The 21,852-nt window shown below is 36.8% G+C and overlaps 1 protein-coding gene across 7 annotated transcripts in view; it reads right to left on the bottom strand.

Moving 5' to 3' along the window:
* Positions 1 to 12,031: 12,031 nt before the first annotated feature.
* Positions 12,032 to 21,852, bottom strand: part of KCNC2 (potassium voltage-gated channel subfamily C member 2) — a 133,792-nt gene continuing 123,971 nt past the window's right edge. For 3 of the 7 annotated variants that reach the window (XM_060777442.2, XM_060777443.2, XM_060777444.2), the window contains 2 exons: positions 17,815 to 17,982; positions 13,129 to 15,250 (listed from right to left, as the gene is read on the bottom strand). In XM_060777442.2, the coding sequence (XP_060633425.2) occupies positions 15,114 to 15,250; positions 17,815 to 17,982 (305 nt within the window). In that variant the 3' untranslated portion in view covers positions 13,129 to 15,113. Of the gene's footprint in view, positions 15,251 to 17,814; positions 17,983 to 21,852 lie in introns of all 7 variants that reach the window. The other 4 variants (XM_060777447.2, XM_060777446.2, XM_067469098.1 and 1 more) reach the window with 4 other exon arrangements.

Here is a 21,852-nt window from a genome sequence, read left to right on the forward strand (position 1 = left end):
TGGGTTATATAACTGTCTCTTATTTCAGGTTCCAGCTGTTACTAAGGACATTTCTGTTGGTCCTGCCTATGAACTCCACATTATTTTTGCCTAGTAGAGAGCATTCTTCATTGGCAGAATCTTCTGACCACAGGCTGCTGTTCCATAATTGACATTCTTGAGAGCTTTGCACCAGCTTTCCTCTGTTCCACCACACATGAAAGCATTTCAGTGTTCAAAAGGCCCATAGGGCTATCTTTATAAGAGTTAAATTTCAGGGCAATGATGTTCCGATTGCATTGCAGCTGATGAGAAGTATGAATGTACCTAATATTAAACTCTAGAATTCAAAGCCAGAGTATTCAGGTGCACTTTATTTTCCACTTGCTTACATAATGAATGGATGAAGAATCTAATTTCTTTTAGTTATAAATTTCAAAATGCTATCATTTCAGACCAGGACAAGATAACAGCAACCTTATACAAGGGTTGCAAGCATTATTCAATGTATGGGATCATAAATACATAGAAACAGAGAGTTGGAAGAGACTGAGAACCATTCAGTACAACCCCCTGACATGCAGGAATACATGACTAATGGATTATGCAGATAAGCAACAAAAACCTTTAGTTACAGATTCAAAATTATTACAGATTTGTTTTTTAGTGTGACTAAAGAAGATAACAGCTATAAACCTTCATCTCCTTTCTTACTCTGCTAAATATGATGAAAAACATATTGTTCAGTTTCTTCAATATAACTATTCTGTCATCAGACAGGGTCACATATTTTTATATCCTTTGTAACAGAAACCAGTTTTGCATTCTGCAAATATTACATGTACAGAAAAACCACTATATCTATAGAGGTTGCATTCCAAGACCTCCCGTGGATAACCTGAAACCATGGATTAAAGCAAATCCTATATTTTGGCTATACTTAGGTTGAAAGCATATCATAAAATAACACTGGAAAACCAAGAGAGGCCCAAAACCAGTTCTATTTATGATCCTTTCTGGGTCATCTAGTGTTATTCTGTTGTATGCTTGGGTTTGAACAATACCATATAATCATTCCACAGGAACTAGAGAAACCCAGAAAAACTTTCAAGGTGAATATTTTTGGAGCACATATATAAGTGAAGCTACGTTGATAATGGGGTTGTAATTTATCTTGAGATGTTATACATTTCAGAGTGAAAGTTTTCTTTCTAAAATAATAATATGGGATGACTGAAATTGACAATATTTAAAGGAAATTATTAGTACCCATCACATTATTAATATTCGTATTTAGCTTTGGAAAATGTGACTACAGAATGGGCTATTTGCCGTAAAAGCCATAGGTATTACCAGCTACTTCATCACAATAGAGAATGAATCCACTTTAAATTGGTTGTTGAGACAGTTTTAACTAAAGGATTTTAACGTCAAGATAAGTGATTTTAATGTTTTTGTATGTGTATGGTCTAGTATGTTTTGGCATTGGATGTTTGCTGTTTATATGTTGTACTCCGCCCTGAGTCTCCTTTGGGGTGAGAAGGGCGGAATATAAATGCTTTAAATAAATACTAAATAAATATGGTTCCTGCTGCCTGCAGAATTCTGGGGTTAAACTACAAACCCTAAACTACAAACCCTAGAATTCTGCAGGCAGGCAGCAACTGGATGTAAAGTGGATTCATTCTCTAGTGTGATGAGGTCCCAGGTATGCTGTTATGTGTATACCTGCTTTTAAGAGATATGGTGACCTTGATCATAGTGTGTCTTAGGTAGATTAGAATTAATGATCTACATTCACACAGAGCTGTCCAAAGGGACACTTTTCTGAAAAATACAAGAACCAAAATTTGCATAATTAACACCCTAGGATGTGACCATGTATGGGAGGGTTTCATAATTTGCAAGCAATACAAGCAAAGCGCTAGCTAATAGAACATTTGGCTTCAGGATGGGAAAAGATGCATACAAATACAAGCTTCCAAGACTTAGGCCCCTTCCACACAGCTGAATAAAATCCCACATTATCTGCTTTGAACTGGAATATATGGTGATGTGGACTCAGATATATATATTCTCTTGAAGGTCCCTCCTACGCTGTCATATAATCCAGATTATAAAGCAGATAATCCACATAATATGATTTGAATTGGATTATATGAGTCTACACTTCCATATAATTCAGTTCAAAGCAGAATCTTCACAATTGAAACTGTTCAAATCTGGATTTTATATGGCAGTGTAGAAGTGGCCAAAGACAGGCAGAGGAGAAATGAGTAATAGAAATCAACTAAAACATGTTTACTCTGTCAATAGACTTACATTTATAGATCATATTGAAATTTGATTAAATATGCTACAATTGTAGCATTATTTAGAAACTTAAAGTAGGAGCTCCATTTCTTGGTTGTTCAAAATAATGAATCCAGTTTCTTTATTTTATTTTATTTTAAAAACATGTAATGGATGTAAAAGGAAAAGAGAAAAATACAATGACTAAGAATCTGTAGTTGATTTCTGGCTGGTTGTCAGCCATCTGCACAACAATGGGAATCTAACATCAGGGGGCATAGTCTGTTCCCAATCATGACAGAGAGCACAGCCCAAAGAAATAATTCCTGAGGGGCAATGCAACTGGCTCAGACCATTAGTGCAACTGACATCTTCATTCAATATGGATATTCAACATGGCTTATCCATATAATTGCATGTATTATTTCACCCAGTATGAGGCTGAGATGTGTGTGTGTTGGGGGCGAGTGCCTTGAAGATTTTGGATATGGTCCAGATCTGTCCAAGTCCAAGCATCTGTTGCTCAGTGATGTGCTATTCATATATGTGCTCCTAAAATAATGCCTTTGGATGTGTGCTTACATTTGTGTTTCATAGTGTGAAATTCTGATATGTTTGGTGCTCATCCAAACCGAGTCTTATTTTCACAGCTCTGTGTCAAGCAATTCATTTTCAATGAAATGCAAATCATAGGAAGCAGAAACTCTCTTTCTCAGTGTTGCTTAATCCTTGAGAGAGAGAAATGTCCCCCCCCCCCCCCAACTCCTTATACAGATTCTGAAGTAGTATGAAATTCACAACTTTCTTTTAGGTTTCACAAATATAGATAAGAGATTGTACATCAGGTTCAATAACCACACAATTTCAATAGTGATAGATCCCTCACTAATTTTTGCTCTAGATCAGAAACAGATTCAATGGTGAAAATATTGCCAAAGATCACCTGACATCACTCCAAACATTTTGGAGGAGATTCACAACATATGATACTCATTTTATGTGTGATTCAACATTCTAATGAATTTTCGATTTCCTCAACTCTTGCAATTCGCCATCACTGATGCTGAGATTGTCAGCATGCATAATACCCATGCACTACTGTATATTCAGGAAATGTGTAACATTTTACAGTGCAAACAGCTTATTTTGTTTAATGCATTTCCTATACAACAGACCCATAAATAATATTACTGAATAAACGGTAAAACACAACCAAATGTTATATTATTTCATGGCAGGGGGTTGGGTTGGATGGAACTTGTGGTCTCTTCCAACTCTATGATTCTATAATTTTAAAAAGCTGCAAATATACTTGCTTCCACACTATTGTGACTAACAAATCCTAGGTTAGGGAATAGAGAAAATGTCATATTCCAGATGCTGTTCAAACTGCAATGCTTACCATTCTTCATCATTGGCTTTATTTGATAACCTTGGTGCAAGGTACAGTCCAAGAATATATGGTCAGCTGTTTCTTACCTTTGTCCCAGAGAAAGCATAACATGGGTTTTCCAGCTTTTGTATTTAATATTTAATAATTTTGGAACCCCCAGTGTCGCAGTGAGTTTAACCGTTAAGCTGCTGTAATTCCTTACCAAAAGGTTGCAGGTTCAAACCATCATCTTGTCTCCTGCATTTGTCATCTGTTGGGGACCCCTCCCCGCAGCACCAACTGCTGCTCTGGGCCGGAGTGAAGAAAGGGGGGCCAGGGGACAGTTCCACTTTGTCTCCTGTGCTATTCTAATAATATGTTATAATATAATATATAATATATTGTATATACATATAATATTTATAATATTGTAATGTAATGCAATATAATACTATTAATAATAATATGATATTATAATTATATATTTATATTACATGTAATATTACTAATAATATTACAGTATAATTGATATAGTGCAATATAGCAATATTTAAAACTGATATTGTACTATGTTAATAATATATTGTATGTATATATACCTTGTAAGCCGCTCTGAGTCCCCTTCGGGGTGAGAAGGGCAGCATATAAATGTCGTAAATAAATAAATAAGCTTCTGCTAACTTAGCAGTTCAAAAACTTGCAAATGTGAGTAGATCAATAGGTACTGCTCCAGCGGTAAGGTAACAGCATTCCATACAGTCATGACAGCCAGATAACCTTGGAGGTATCTACAGACAATGCCAGCTCTTAGGCTTAGAAATGGAGATGAGCACCAACCCCCAGAGTCAGACATGACTGGACTTAATGTCAGGGAAAAAACTTTACCTTTATGTAATTTTGGAGCAGATTTGAACATTGCTCTTGATACAGATTGTATCAAATATACAGAACACTCTTAATAACAGTAATGTTTTATGAAGAATTGCACTTTTTAATTCTCTTTTCCCAAAAAATGCCTAATGTATGGTTCCTTTTAATTTTTCTGAGCAGGTATAAAACATGAAATCAGTAGAAAAAGAATATGAGTTTTAATTTGTTTATTTTAAACAACAGAAGTTCAATGTTTTGCATTGCATATAAAATCAGAACAAATATGTTACATTCTGAAATTCTTATACTTTATCTACTAATGCAATAATGTTGCATTATGCCAACAAAAATGACTACCCATTCATTTCCATTGAGATTTTGGAGGTAGATCATCCATAGAAGCCCCATGAAAATGGATAGCAGTTGAACAGTAACAATGCTGAAAACTTTCTGTTCATTCTAAGAAATTTCAATTGCAGCAGCTTAGAAATTTTATCTTCAGCCAACAAATCAATTGTTAGTAATTTCTGGTTTATGTCCTGTTGGGCTTTTTTACGGAAAAAGAAATGAAAAGGTCATCAAACTGAATGAATGCAAAGAATGAAACAAAAGGGCTTGACTTGATTCTTTAAAACAGCAGCCTAAATTCTATGGAAAATACAATTTACTGCTTCACTAATATCCTTTTGTACAACTCTGATTTAAAACTATACATTTATAGTATACATAATAGAGTTCCCACCCATCCCTCTGTGAAATTTTCAAAAACCCTGCTACAGACCACAAATATATTTTCTAATTGTTCCTTTTTTGCTTCTGTTTCTCTTTCTTACATTTTTGTCCTTTTGTTCTTTCAGTTCTCCTTTAAAGTAAAATATTGTGATCACTGATTGCTCTCTAGGTCTTTTGTATCTTTAGTATTATCCTCCATAATCTAGATGCTGTTTCTGCTGTGTCTCAATGAAATCAAAACTCTGCAGTGATTGCACTCCTTTTCTGCAACACTTTTATGTCTCTGTGTGTGCCTTAAAGTCACCTGTTGACTCATGCCAATCCCATGAAGTTTGTAGGGTTTTCTTCAGAAGTGGTTTTGCCTGTTTCTCAAATCTAACCTTTAGTATCTGTGGGTCTTTCATCCAAGTACTCACCATGTTGGCACAGCTTGCAAGATCAGGTGAGAATTGATGCTTTCAGGGTATTTAGAGTTGTCCCCTCTTTCAAAATCCTTAATGTTATTAGAGACAGCTTAATAAGTCTAGACTTATTCCCTGTTCACTCTGGTCTCTAACCTCTAAAATATGTCAATGACTATGTGAATGTGATCCATTGAAAAGGCAACAATGTTTAGTAAAGTGGGAAGTAGCAGGAAACAGTTAAAAAGTGTTACAGCAGTGTTCTCAACCTGTGGATCCCCAGATGTTTTGGCCTTCAACTCCCAGAAATCCCAACAGCTAGTAAACTGGCTGGGATTTCTGGGAGTTGTAGGCCAAAACGCCTGGGGACCCACAGGTTGAGAACCATTGCATTACAGATAATTTAACTCAACAAAATAAACCATGGTCTTGAATTGGCAAGGCCTTGGTAGAGCTGCAGTGACTGTGATTCATGGAGGTCTCTCATTCATAGGGTCTACATAAATTGACAGAAAACTAAGAGCCTTAAATGTAAATGGCTTAAATTGTATCATATCAAAGGAAATGAAAACTGTGTGAGAAAATACTGTCCAAACCCGAGTACACACAGTGGTGTTTGAACTTCGCTCTACTTATAATTGAAATAATTTGGTTAAAAAAATGAATTAGAGGGAATCCTAAAAGTTAAATGGCTGAAACACAAACATCATATTCAAGATTTTCACTCCAAGTAAAAATAACTCACCCGAAAAATTATTCCTCCTGCTACTAGCTTCCAACTCTAGGGCATCTAGCAATAAAATAAAATAAAAGCGAAGTCTCTGAGAACTTTTGAAAAGATTGCTTCTGGGTGTATACAAATGACCAGAAAATTTAAGTGTAAGCCTTTAAAGGACACTAGTGCCTGATGGGCAGTTGACCTACGAGGCTCTTTCAGCGATAAATGCAATTGCCAAGAAATGAGTACAATATTTATAGCCAAGTCACATAAAATACTGTGTGATTTCATGAAGGGAAGCCCTTGTGGCTTGTAATACACATCATACAGAGTTTGTGATACAACTACTGAAATGAAAATGCTGTATAAAAATTCAAAAAAATAAAATAAAATAACAATAGTTTTTGAATCTGTTAATCTCACATGGTGTAAAAATATTAAAATATTGTGCTGAGTAATACTAGTGACCAGAACATATAACCAACATAATGCCTAGAAATCAGGAGAGACCTTGCTCAGAATTCTGTCATTGACTGATGTTAAACTGGAGGAAACATGGAGTAGACCGTTTTCAGATGTGGTGTCTGCGTTGCAGGAATCCTTCTTCAAGGAAGATCAAGAAAGAAGTTCTGTTCTGTTAAAGTCTTGGGGATTAATGAGAAGTTGTAAGCTGTTTTAACCAGTTTGTAATATGCTGATTTATTATTGATATGATGATTTATTACTCTCGGGTTTTTATAAACAACTAATTCTGCTGTCTTATTGATTGCTATTTTTATGTTTCATGCAACACTGGAATTTCCTTGTCATGTTCTTGTAACAAGGCAATGTCCTATAATATTCTTTCACTGGATCTTGCTACTCTCACTAGAATCAATTGTCCTTCCCTTCCTGCAGCCTGCTATGCATCCTAGAAATCTGTTCTGAGAGCCTGGAAAATCCACAAGAGCATGTGTTTACACTACAGAGAATTGCACCAGGAGGTGAAGAATATTTCAGTATTTCTGATATTTGGTATCAAAACGCAGTGGTCCTTTAATGTCTACTGGGGCTGGGTTCCAGGATTTCCCATAACTGTGGATACTCAAGAGTCATTAAAGGTTAACTTTTTGGGATTTTGTTTTGATTAGTTTCAAACCGTGGATGGTTGAATCATTGGAAGCAGAAGTCATGGATACAGAGGATTGGCTGCACATCACTGAATACAGAATAATACCATGGGTTCTTCGTTATAAAAGTAAAGAAAATATAAATACAACCATTGTCTTGTCAAAACATTTCAAGTATTCTGGGGAATACAAATTCTTAGGGTAGTATTTAAAAAAAAAACTCCCAATCAAACCCTGCTATTAACAGGACAATATACATGATACCCAGAACCAAGAATGTTAAACTCTTAAATTGCAGGATGGAAAATGTGTCTCAGGTTAACTTCTGTTGATGGTATGCTATTTTTAAAATTTACAAGCTTAACTTACTATCTTTTTTGCAAAGATAATATTATGGATTCCTGTTTCATTTTCTAACACATCGATTCATTCTTTCACATGGGTACAGTCAACGAGGTCTCACAAATCATTACTTCATTGCCTGCTGTGATGGTTTCAACCCTTCAGAAACTTTGAGACATGCAAAAGCATTTGATTTATTTCATTACTTTCCTTAGGATATTTCTCAATGTTGAACATTTAATGGCTGGCAGAGCCTCTAGAATTGTCTTAAACTCTTCATTTCTGCAGGCCTGGGGAGTGTTGTGTTACCAGACCAGAACTCTTGAGCACTGAAAACAAACACTATATTACAACATAAATGTTAGTATATGGACAGACCAAAGTGCACAAAGTTCATACCTCCAGCTCTGAACCCAGATGCCTTGCAAGTGCACTGCAATAAGACTTTGTCCTCAGCTTACTTCAGTTGACACAGATAAGGGAGAACCCATACCTGCAGTTTCACCTACCCACACCCAAGGGAAAAATTGTATCACTAGGAATTTGCTAGGTCTTCTGGGCAAAGGTATGATATTGTTCTCCCAAAAGTTTTATATAAAGTTGCCTTAGAAGACCTAGCAAAGATATTTTGTCTAAGAATCTGTAGGTCCTTCAATGCAACTATAGAGGAACTGGAAGTCATGTTATTTAGCGGCGTTCAAACATATCTGCCGTTTCAGGGAACCACGGTTCAGCTTGGAACCTATTTCTGTGGATATGAAGTTCTTATTGTATTTGTAATGTCACAGGGTTGTTACAAGGTTACCATTACAAGAAACAATCTGCAATGACATCATTCTCTTTTCTTGAGATTCCTTCTCTTCCTACAAAGTGGGCAAGACAGGTCAGGCCCTGAGAGCTGGTAAATCTAGTTGCATCACTTGGTTACACAATGGTTCCCAAGTAGTGCACTTTCTTTCCTATTATGCATAAGGAAAGGATCCTATGTGAGTACTGTACCTTACCATTCCTATTTTAATGCATTCATAGCTTTTCTAAATAAAATGGCCTAGTTCATTCACCCAGGTCAGTCCATTCATCAGTTATTTTTGGACCTAAAATCTGTCAGCTTATACAAGTGGTCAGCTTATACATGAGTATATATCAGATATGACAGACAAATTTGGCCTTGCTAAGATTTCTGGAAAATGGGGAACCAGCCTGCATACCTTCCAAATATCTTGGTTTGGTCATACTTTTTCAGTTGCTTTTTAAATGTGTCAATTTCTCTCTTTGCCCTCCATTCTCCCCTTTGTCCTCAGCTTACTTCGGTTGACGCAGATTGAATACAAAGTGCAAAAGTAGTTTATACTCAATTAACCCTTTCCAGTAAAGCAAAGGCAAAAGCAAACTGCTGTAACCTGTCCCAGCTTATATGTTCATTCTGATAATCATTTTTGCCATCTTGATCACACCTTGATGTAGTCTGGCCACTAGATTTCCTCTGTGAAATGTTAGAAGATATATATCTGTTCAGAGATGACAAAAGCTTCTCTTTCCACTTCACGCCTCATTCCAAAATAATCATACCTCTAATAATTCGATAATTTTCAGTTAGATATTTTTACTGTTTTTCCCTCTGGGTCTCTTAGTATTAATGAAATCACTTGCTCTATAATCAGGCATATTAAGAGGCTCATTTCCTTTCCTACTTTCCATTTTCTTTTCCTATATCATTATTGAAAAAAGGTGTGACATGATTTATTTGGAAAATAATGTGAATGCTCCCTATTTTAAAGCATTCGCCCAGCTTACTGGTCCGAACATATCTCCCTCTATGATCCACCTCAGAGGATAAGATCACTAGGGAAGGCCCTGCTCTTGATCCTACCACCTGCGCAGGTGCGTCTGGTGGAAACGAGGGACAGGCCCCTCTCGGTGGTGGTCCCCCATCTGTGGAACACACTCCCTAACAAAATCAGGTCAGCCCCTCCCCCCTACTATCCTTCAGGAAGAAATTGAAATCATGGCTGTGGGACCAAGCTTTCAAGCAGCAGTCATAGCAGTAACAATTATAAAGGAATCATGTGATTGACAATGGATGGATTTTGAATTATGACTCTGGACTTGGACTTGTCTCTTTTAAATTGTCTTTTCAAGTTATGATGATGTTTTAATTAATGTTTAACTGTGTTTTTATTGTTGTTGTTGGCATCTAATGGTTACTGGTTGTAAACCATCCTGAGTCCCCTCCGGAGGTGAGAAGGACAGGATATAAATGTCTGAAATAAATAAACAATAAATTCATGACTTCTATAATTCATGCCTTCATATTGAATAGAATGCCAATTAATATCACATTTTATTGTTTTATCCAGGTGTCTGGTTTTTTTTCTTTGAATTCTATCCAGAATTTAACAATTATTATCCACTATCCAGAATTTAACAATTACAATTGTAAATTAAATACATCTTTTAATAACTTTCACTGGAATCCTGTTGAAGCCTTACATCTCTGGCTGGCTCTACACTGTTGAATCAATGCAGTTTGATACCACATTGATTGGCATGGTTCAATGGTATAGAATCCTGAGAGTTGTACTTTGGTGGGGGACCAGGACTATCTGGCAAAAAAGACTAAAGAAACAGTAAAACTCCAACTCCCATGATTCCATAGCATTGAGACTTTTCAGTTAAAGTGGTGTCAGACTGCATAAATTCTACAATGTGGATACACCCAACAAAGGTGGACTTACATCTGTAGGAAGTAGAATTGTGCAATTGTGTACAACCATCCCAATCTCTGAGTAGAGTGGTGAAAGACAAAAGCTTAGTCCTTCCCAAAATAATTTGGAAGAAGCACTTACCCCCACCCCCGACACTTTCCCCTCTGGAAAATGACCCTTGACACATCCAGAGGTCACATCAAAATCCATAATTCTGGGGCTCCAAAATTGCCCACAACTTATACATGAGTATATACAGTAAGCAGAAAGCACTTTTTTGTAGATACTCTTGATAAAAAAAACTGAATTTTCAAAATCCCAAAGAGGTCCAGAAGCTTGGGGCTTTCATCTTTGATCAACTATCTGCCAGGCAGAATAGGAGTCAGAAATGTCTTTAGTTCAATAAAATTCATTTTGATGCATCTGCATGGTTGTTTAAGAAATTCCTAAGGAGGGACATTTCCCCCTTCAAAGATCACATGAGAAAAGAAGGCTAGGTTTTTGTCATTTCCAAATCAGCCACCTCCGCTTGGATGACTGCAAGTTACCATATATTAAAATCCCAAATCACTTGAACATTTGAGTAACAAACATATTTGTATAAACCATTTTTGCAGGTATTCACAAACTCATACGTGTGCAATAGGGAGGTCTGAATTATCCTAGTTTTGGATGACTAACTATTCATCTTCTCTTTTTGTGTGGATATATTCTTTTTTTTTTTCAGAACTAAAAGTTCTATCTAGATGGATTTTTAAAATGTCTGTGGATTTTAAGTATGCTCCTTTTTCATTGTTACCTTACCCATTACATTGAGAAAAGGGGTGAAGGCTGGCAGGGAGGGCTGGAACTGCATTATATGGTTAGTATAGACCCATATCACACATTCTGAACTGCATTATATGGGTATCTATATTGACCATATAATGGCAGTATAGATCCAGCCAGAGTGAGTTTTGTTGGTGGAGGAGGAAATCTCAAGAGTGATGCTGAGGTTGCTGAGCAGATCTGCTAAGAGATCCTTTAGCCACACAGAGTTAATGGAACAGTGCAACTTGATGGAGAAAGTGGGGCAACTATTAGAAGAGGCAGATAAAGAGAAAGGGAAGGCAAATTGTTATTTAAATACAATGAAGGTTAAGAATATTTCTAACAGCAGTTGTCACAGCTTATACGGTATAGGTACTTAAATGAGAGTTGTCATAGCAATTGCTGGTTTGAAATAGTTAGTTGATAAATATGCCTTCTTTAAATAAGATAGCCCTGTCCTTGGTGATAGGCTGAATGAAGAGATATGGCTCCAACTTTACAACCATTCATTGGCCCTATTTAACTCAATGGAACATATGCAGGTATGAATGTATAAAAATTGCATTGTAATTTTATAGCACAAATTAGTATTCAAATACAGTTATGCTAGTCTGAGTCAGAATGCAAAGAATTTTGTGGCATAAGTTTTCATAGACTGGGTTTGTTTCATCGGTTGTGTGGAGAAAGAAAGAAGAGTCACATTGTAAGATATGTTCCAGCTTCCTCCCCGGATCATCTGCATTTTATTCTCCATTTCTGTTAATTACATGGCCACTGGTTTCCACCAGGCTTGTGCATGCACCTTTTGACATGTTCACAAAAAGGTCTACAACACAGAGTTTCATATGTGGGAAAGGTCCCTACATTCAAAATACCAGGGTGACAAACAGTTTCTGGAGAAGATCTTACTGAACAGGATGGAGAGAACATAAGTCATTACACAGTACCCGGCTACAAAGCATCATAGACGTCGAATAGACTAGAACAATTTTACCACAAAAGTCACAAAAAAGTAAAGAATATCTCTCTTATGCAAAATATACATTTTTAGGATCTATTTTATGTTTTATATTTTATATTTACTGATGCTGCTTCTGTGATAGCTTCGATAAAAATTATATTTTACTGCCAATATTTTATATTTATCAATATCTATAAGTTGAGGTAACAATGAAGTGAACAAAAAAATTAAAGAAAAATAAATTTTCTAGAAATCTCTGGACAAATTAGTGAATGCATTATACTTTTTTCATTTGCAGTCACAGATCTCATGTCCAAGTGAAAGGGAAACCAAAAAAATGTAGGCATGTTCACTAGTATTCATAAAAATATAGATATGGCAAACTGAGAGTGCAAAGACGTAGCAAAAACCCTATGCCAATTATGTTTACGCATTACAAAACTTTGCAAAAATACAGTTGTTATGAGGAAACCTATGACAGACAGCGTTTACATCACTATTGTTCAAACATGTGTGCCTTTCTATGATCCACAGCATGAACCTACTGTAGGGACCAAGAAGAATATACAAAGAGGTGTGTCAGCCTTTTTTTTTCATGGAGTCTCGGAGGTGATGTCTTTTGAGTTAGCATCCCTTGGCATAGATGACTAAAGCTGATATTCCATGCACACACATCTTATTTACAGCTGACTCATCAATAGTGACTAATCACTGTGTCTGCTGGCAGCAGAAGCTGGAATTGGTCCTTAATCCTCATAACAAGCTCCACTTCCATAGGAAATTAGAAGGATCTCTTCAAGGCGGCAGGTGAATATCAGGGCCCATTCAGGAGGAGCAGTCTCTTTCCAGCACAATCCTTGGTATGGCTAAATTCCATTGTCCTTTTTTCAGCAGTCAAAAATCCTTGATAAATTCGGTATAACACTGTAGCCAATAACAGCAGCACCAGATGTTAATTCCCGCTCTATAATCTATTTGCATACTAAGTATATAAATTACATTAATATCTGTCCTCCAGTGCTCTTTACCAAAAACTAAATCAATTTACATCTCTAAATATCAGAAATGTAAGTACTGATAAATACATTTTGTACAGGAATATTCTCACATACAGTTCATGCTATCTTATATACAGAATAATATATTACAGGGTTAAATAAAATCGATTTCCTAACAAAACACAACATGGAAAATTCAGGGATTTTTTTAACAATCTCTAGGATCTCTATGTTTTTTCCCATCTTCTATTTCTCTAAGGCTTTTATATTGTTGGGTGTTTTTCCTCACCAGCCCGAAACATCCTACTTGTGACTGCATTCATGATGTTGCATAAACAAAGCCGTCTTGTTTCATTGTAAAGAAAAAGGCAGTGTAGGGAGTAAAGTCCGAACACAAGAATGAATGCAGATTGGTAAGGAGTGGGATTGAAGCAGCCACCCTACTGAAATGATAAAAACCACTACCGAATCCAACATTCGGGGGAAATGTCGAAGAGGTGCCCACTAAAACAATATACAATTATTCTTGAAATATGCATAGATACATATATCAAAAAAGTGAGGGAAGGAAGGAAATGCTTTTAGCAGCTAATCTTGTATGGAGAGAGCATTTCTGAAGAAGGCAACTGTGTTTAATGGAGACAGATGAGAAATTGGGACAGGACAAGAAGCCAGACAGGCAGGCAGGCAGACGGAAACAACACATAGGACCAAGAATCATACGGAGGGAAAGCATTGAGAGCAAAAAATAAAATTGTGAAAGCTTTGGAGTTAAGAGGTTTGAGGCTGGTCAAAAACCCCTCTGGAAATATATTGCCCTCCTACAGCTATAACAAAACCAGGTATCATAAACAAAAAGAAAGACAGCCTTCCATAGAGTTCTTCCTTTCACTGGGCACTCTGTCTCTGAAAATGTTGAAGAACCCTGAAGGAGAGAAAGGATTGTAGAACGAAGCAGCACTTGCTAACTTAAAACTCCAACCCTGGATGGTGTTTACCTTTCTTTCATGTTTTGTGCCTTCCCCAAGCCATTAAGAAAGAGATCTGGCCTCTGCTTGCGTGTAACCAGTAATGACAACCTCTTTGCAGTTATCTGTGTGCAAACAACCGGAAACATTCAGAACTCTGATACATTAGTCTAGTACCAAACTTAATAAATCAAGAAGTAACGTTATTGACAAAGCAAGTTAAAAATAAATCAAAGAGGTCCAAAAAAGGGAAAGAAAAACAAGAAACAACCCAACCCCACATGCAGACCTGTTGATCATTGCTGTGGTTTCAGTGAGATGATACAATGAAGGGAGAAGAAAAAGAAACACAACAAACCCACAAAATCCTGAGCCATCTGCGGTCCTGGTTAATTTGCAAGACGGATTTCAGATGATGGAGACAGGATGGTCCATGCAAATGATCAGACTGAAGTCAAATTGTATGCAATCAAGACAATAGTCCAGATGTCTTCAGAATGGGTTCGGGTCACAAGAAATGAAGGTCCAATGAAGTGATTATCAACTGGAAGCACACTGATTTAAAAACAAATCCCTGACAATAGGCTTATTTAATTATACTAGCCAGTGAAGTTACTAACTGTCCTTTTATTGCTGTGGCAGAAAAAAAGCAGGTTGGGGGAAATACTATTGTAGGAGTTTGTAAGCAAAACTGAGGTCTTCAGCTACCCAAGCAGCATTGCTTGCTACTGACCATTATATCATATAATGGTCTATACTTGTTTTAGTGGAACCTACAGTTAATGTTATACTTGTTTCCATTAGGTGAAAAACAGCACTTCACTTTTAGTTATATTGCCGATGGAAGTCATCTATTTTATAAGATAGATGGGATGGGAGATCGAGAACGTCTTAGAGGACAAGGTGAGCTGTAGGGTGATGTTACTGGAGACAGTCTCAAGGCATTGCCTGCCATGCCAGCTATGTTGTTTAAACTTCTGGATTTTTCATAGCCTTTCATGAGAAAATGCACAGACATCAGTTGAATTCAACCATAAAACAAACAAATAATACAATGCAATGTAATCACAATGGCCCTTGGGTTCTAGCAGGATAACATTTTATGACTATTTCTAACAGCAGGCGAAAACATTAAGTGGTGCTCTTCTTAACAGTGAGATTAAATAAACTCAGTGTGCTTCGATGTACTGTCAAAGGCTTTCATGTCCAGAATCACTGGGTTGTTGTAGGTTTTTCGGGTTGTATGGCCATGTTCTAGAACCATTCTCTCTTAGGAGAGAATGCTTCTAGAAATGACCATACAATCCAAAAAACCTACAACAACTCAGTGTGCTTCATACAGCTTCCCTGGCCTCAGCAAAGTTACAATAATATCATTTAGATAATGTATTGGCCCTTCCTTAGAACAGAGGAAGAGTGATGAAAAAACATTTGGGTGTATGTGTGTGTGGGGGGGGGGGGTGTCAAGTCTAATTTCTAATATATCCAACTGCTTAATATTGCTTGCCTAATTGTATGAAGTTATTTTCTAATCACAAATAGAAAGAACTGAATTATGTCTTATTAAAATTCTTCATCTCCAGAGTTTTTTATTAGGTACCTGACATTCTGTATCTAGTGATGCTGTAGTGTGGTGTATTTGCAATATTGAAGTGATTTGCACTTCATTATAATGTACGATTTATTTGTAGCTTTTCATTTATTAACATAACATTTGTGCTATATTTGTCCAAGTGGTACTAATGAAAGAAACACAATATGACTATTTAGAAGAATAAAACAAGCAGAATATATGTATTTACATCTTATTAAAGGATATTCAGTAACATGGAATCCTGTTCTCACAGAGGCTTTCTTTTCAGATGCTGATGCAGTTTAAATAAATCACGTCTAATGAAGCCAGAAATGATAATTAGTGCCAAATGCTCCTCCCTCCACTCTCCCTTCTACCATGATAGTGATGCTGGCTTATTACTCTTTCTGTTAATTAACATTAAAACTAAGATTCTGAGTTGAGATGTACCCAGTATGTCTTGCTTAATAGAGCAAAACAAAAGGAAGGAGAATCATACAGCTTTATCCACTATGATCATCTGTATTGGCCTATTGGCCTATCACTTCAGCCTGCTACCCAAAGACAACTAGTGATTCCATTACAGTAGTGCAGTGGTTCTCAACTTGTGGGTCCCCAGATATTTTGGCCTTCAACTTCCAAAAATCCTAACAGCTGGTAAATTGGTTGAGAACCTCTGCAGTAATGAATCCATCCATCACCTATCCAGGGTAGTGGTTTCACAAGAGTTATCCAGGGAACTGAAAACATTTCCGGAATAAGGATCAGCACCTTGGACAGCCCCTCTGAAACTCATTTAGCTCCTTACTCTCAGGTACTAAAACTTACTCCTAGGTAGCAGTGTACAGGATTGAGGCTATATGTTTAATCTACAATTCTACACACATCTACCTTGGAGTAAGTCCCACTGAAGTCAGTGGGGATTGCTCTAATTTGTATAGGAATGTATCTTCAATGTTTATTATGTTAAGATCTAATACTGAAGATGGATACTGGTAACACTACTTCCTCAACTAAAGATGTACACTAATAACACAAAAGATGTGTACTAATAACATCACTGCCTCAATTTCTGCCAAATTATTTCTGCACAAAAAAATCTCTGTGTTAGAAATGTTATATAGAAAGAAATGAGATAGAAACTCAAACTATATAGGCAAGCGGTTTTCAATTTACTCACAGAGTGGTGCAAAATTGCCATAACAATAGCTGTATGTACACTAGTTTTTCCTACAGAAACCCTCAAACTATAGATGACATATCACTATAATTAAAAATGCATGTGCAGACATCTTGATTAGGTCAAGGACCAACAATGCAGACACAATGGTATGTATGTATATGTATGTGTGTGTGTGTGTGTGTCTGTGTCTGTGTGTGTGTGTCATTGAACTTTCCATGGTTTGCCAAAGAAAGTACAGATTTAACACAGGAGCAATACTCTGCTTTGTAGAACAGAGCTACCCTGGTTCTTGTGCTGTTAGCATCAAATCCTTTTCTTTCAATTGAACCACTTTCCAAAAATACATATCGTTTCCTGTATCTGGATTTTATCAAATCAGGGCTTGGGCTATTACCTGCAGACTTTGTGTATGACTGTGCCATCGGCATCTGAAATACCACTAAATTACATTAATGGGCTATTAACTGAACATTAAGCTATTCAGAAGCAATTTTTAAAGAAATTGTTATGAAAGTGACTAAATGAACATGGTCTAAATTATATATATCTTCATGTGGGACAGACAAATGAAATCACAAATGGAACAACTGTAAAAACAACACTGGCATCTTTCTGGATGGACTGATGGGCTTCTTTTGTTTAAAAGGAAGCAAGAGAGGGGTAATAGACAAGAAGGGATCATACAATGACTGATACAGTCTTTCCTATAGAACATTTTTTCATGTTTACTTCATTCCAGGCTTCTTTATTCAGATGAACAGTGCTGAATGAAATTTTATAGTCTAATGAAAGAGTCCATACCTTTCCTGATCCCTCCATCAGTAGCACACGCGTAATCACTTGCTGTCAGTAGGAAACATGTTCCCCCTCTTCTGTTTTTGTCTCTGGTACTAGAGCGTCTGATTGGTGGGAGCCTTTCCACAGGTGACAGTGGCTGCTCACTTTCTGTACTGTCTTCACCTGATAACACTGGTTAAAGCACCATGCCCATTTACATCATGTAGCCAGCAAGAAAATGAAACAACACAAATAACTTGCCTGATACCCTATTACTCAATACAGAAGAGAGAGACAGAAAGAGAGAGACAGGAAAAGAGATGGTCATGTTATAGGGGTGGGATCAGCATTAATTACTAGAGGAAAATAGTATAGTTGCAAATCTGTATATGTAAAGAAGAGAAAGGTGTTTTATGGTTAATGTCTGCTGTTGTAGAATGCTGCCAAGTTCAATGCTGTATTACATTTACTGCCTTAAGTTTTCACTATTTAAAAAGAAGTTCTGATGTTGTGGCTAGAGGTGATGGTGATTGTGATGATGGTGATGATGGTGATGATGATGACAGTAGCAATGATGAAGATAAGTCCCATCAGCATCACCACCACCAGCAGCAGCAACATGGGTGAGGGAGGTAAATAATAAATCTTTAATTTCAGATTGTTTTTACATTAGCACTACTAAGAATGAATTCAGCAGTAACAATATTGGCCCAAAGTCTGTTAAAGTGTATACTAACTATACTTAATGAAGTTCTAATGAGTTAGCAGAGAGATGGACATTGTGTAACCCCATCCCAGAAATTCTTAAACCACATGTCCCACCATTCTTCACCTTTTGCCATGCTGTCGTAGGGTTGCTGGGAGCTACAATCCCATGACATTTGAAAGGCTACACTTGTCTCCCCTTCCATGCAAGGTATAAGAACATGTTAGAACCTCAGATACTTCAACGGGGATGGATCAAAACATTCTAGTGCCTGAAGCAAAGGACAAGACTGCAATCTACCTGCCTTTCAAGTATGAAACCAATTTGATTGACATTTAAGTATTCCTTTGATGTTGGCTTCCACTGAATGGAAAAAGCTAGTTAATACAAGGGACACAATAGAAGTCATGTAGGACACACAGCTTTATCCTTTTAAGACTTGCCACATACTCTAGTATCTGTTTACCTGGGACAGCTACAACTGCCTAATAGAAAAAGCTGGCCTTACTTTCTTCATCAGATTGGCAAAATTTCCCATTATATGACACTCCCTCTTCACTTGTGGCATGTAGCTCACCAACTCACATCCCACAATGTAGATCTACTTTCAGCGGGACTCTGTGGTGCAGGTGAAGAGGTAGCATCGTAAGCCACCACCACAGTAACCTGGGAGGCTTCCTGTGTTGAATAGGCAATAATGGGGGGAAGCCGGGTGGCAGCCACTTCCCTCTGTGGGATGAGGTGAGGCGAAAGCCAGGCAATGTTGGGCATGGAGGAAAAGATTCCCCATGCCGGGCTGCACCAGATTCGCCATGATGCATGGCGAATTTCAGTTTTAAGGTGATGAAGTCCTTACATGCCTGTATGTGGATGTGCCTGATTAGGGATTATAATTCACAATTCCCTCTGTACCCCATGAGCTATGATAATGATCTGCTAAGAGCTTAATAGCACTTCCAATTTCTTATCTGATAAATATCAGGCCATCATGAATGGTTTATGGGATGCATTTGTCTTGGGATGAAGACCTGGTGTAAATCAGTATATCAATGGCTTTTCTAGTTTGTTTCATAACACTGCATAGTCAGATATCATCTACACAGCATGAAATCCTATATGATCTCCATGGTTCTGTGTGTATTTAATCTTGTCCTTAGCCAGCTCATTTACTTCAACTGAAGCATTTTTCCTTGTGTGAAATTCAGATAGATTTTCCTTAAGTAAAATCCAGACTGAAAGCACATTAGAAAACAATGAGTTTTCCCTTCCATTTGAGGGCCCAACTTGGGTTACTCTCTATGTTAGTTATTTTTCAAACACTGAACTCAAAGGCTAATCACATGATTAGCACAATGTGTTACTTGGCCTTCAAGCAAGTTCTTTGTCTTTCTAAAGGCTCACTAGCACAAAAACTAATCAGCTTTGCTCTAGAACAGGGGTCCTCAAACTTTTTAAACAGAGGGCCAGCTCACAGTCCCTCAAACTGTTGGAGGGCTGGATTATAATTTGAAGAAAAAAATGAATGAATTCCTATGCACACTGCACATATCTTATTTGTGGTACAAAACCACTTAAAAACAATACAATAATTAAAATGAAAAACAATTTTAACAAATATAAACTTATTAGTATTTCAATAGGAAGTGTGGGCCTGCTTTTGGCTGATGAGTAGGGTTGTTGTTGTTGTTGTTGTGTGCTTTCAAGTCATTTCAGACTTAGGTTGACCCTGAGAGAGGGAGGGTAAAAGACCTTGGAGAGCCGCATCTGGCCCCCGGGCCTTAGTTTGAGGACCCCTGCTCTAGAAGATAAGGTGTTTATTAGAATGTCTTCTCTCTTGTTCAAGATATTCACGTATTGGTTAACTTTCTTTTTGAAAGAAGTGGATCCTCATTTTTATATTTCAGAATTCAGATCAATTTGAACAACTACTATTATTCCCTAAAATATAAATACATGGGGGGGAAAGGCACAATTGCTCAATCTTATTTGTTTATATTTTCTAATGTAATAATCTATTTCTATTTTTCTAATTGCTCAATCAGAAGCACAATTGAATCACGTAAGCCAACAACTGGATTACTGGAATTTCCTTGTGTGAAATTCAGATAGATTTTCCTTAAGTAAAATCCAGACTGAAAGCACATTAGAAAACAATGAGTTTTCCCTTCCATTTGAGGGCCCAACTTGGGTTACTCTCTATGCTAGATATAATCAGACTCATTATATCTTCACCTGTCAATGCCTAAAAAGAGTTTGAATAAAAGCAAAAAGTAAGTTTTCATTCTGAATGTTATTTTACCAAGTACCAGCTAGGTACTGAAGGGATTAATATATACTGTCCACTGAACAGAATATGTTTCAAGATAGGTTTTTTTTTCTATTTTCAAATTTAGTATTTGAAACAAAAAACAAGTATGTCCCCCTCAAAAAACCTCTAAACACTTACAATTAGTTATTTCCTGGGGAATACACTGTTTTAAAATAGATAACATTGAAACTTGGTAGCAGTAGAATCACAAGAATCAGAGAACAGGTATTCTTTTTTTTTCTTTAAAGGATAAATCAATGGTACTAGAAGCAGACTACTTTTTGTTCTTTCTCTCCCCAACATTAGGACTTCAATGTTTTAGATTTGTCAATCATTAAATAATTTATAATTGAAGATCACAATTCTATTGACATTTAGCTGAGAGAAAAATCCATTGATCTCTCTGGGCTTGTTTCTAAATAGGTATGTAGGCAATTGATGTAATTATGAAAACTTTTGAAATTTAGGGCATAAATTAAATTGCCAATTCCAACAAAAGTAGACCCACTCAGTCAATGCAATTTACATAAATGCTGGCATACCATTTGGCTGTTGAAACTGAGGATTTACTCTTTGGACTAGGGACCTCATCACACTAGAGAATGAATACACTTTAAATCTGATTGCTATCTCCTGCAGAATTCTGGTAGTTTAGGGGAGAGCCTTCAGCAGCCTCACTCAGCAACAAACCCTAGAATTCTGCAGGAGGCAGAAACTGAATTTAAAGTGGATTCATTCTCTAGTGTGATGACTAGTTAGGAGTTGGATTTAGACTAAGTTTAAACTCATATCAATGTTGCTACATCTAGCCTATAAATTCCTTATACTATACTTTAGTAGTATGTGCCTCACAGCCCAATACCTGGACAGATAGAAGCAAAGACTGGGAGCAAAATATATGAAGGGGCATTTCGGTTTGAAGTTAACACTAATCCAAGCAGATTTTTTAAATTGCATGAAGTGATTCATTGTGGGATATTTTGAATGACTGATGGGATCCTAAAGAGAATTTCGAAGTATTATAAGAGGTAAAAAAAATGGCCCCATA

Source organism: Anolis sagrei, chromosome 5 (genome assembly GCF_037176765.1).
Source record: "Anolis sagrei isolate rAnoSag1 chromosome 5, rAnoSag1.mat, whole genome shotgun sequence".
Taxonomy (NCBI): Eukaryota; Metazoa; Chordata; class Lepidosauria; order Squamata; family Dactyloidae; genus Anolis; species Anolis sagrei.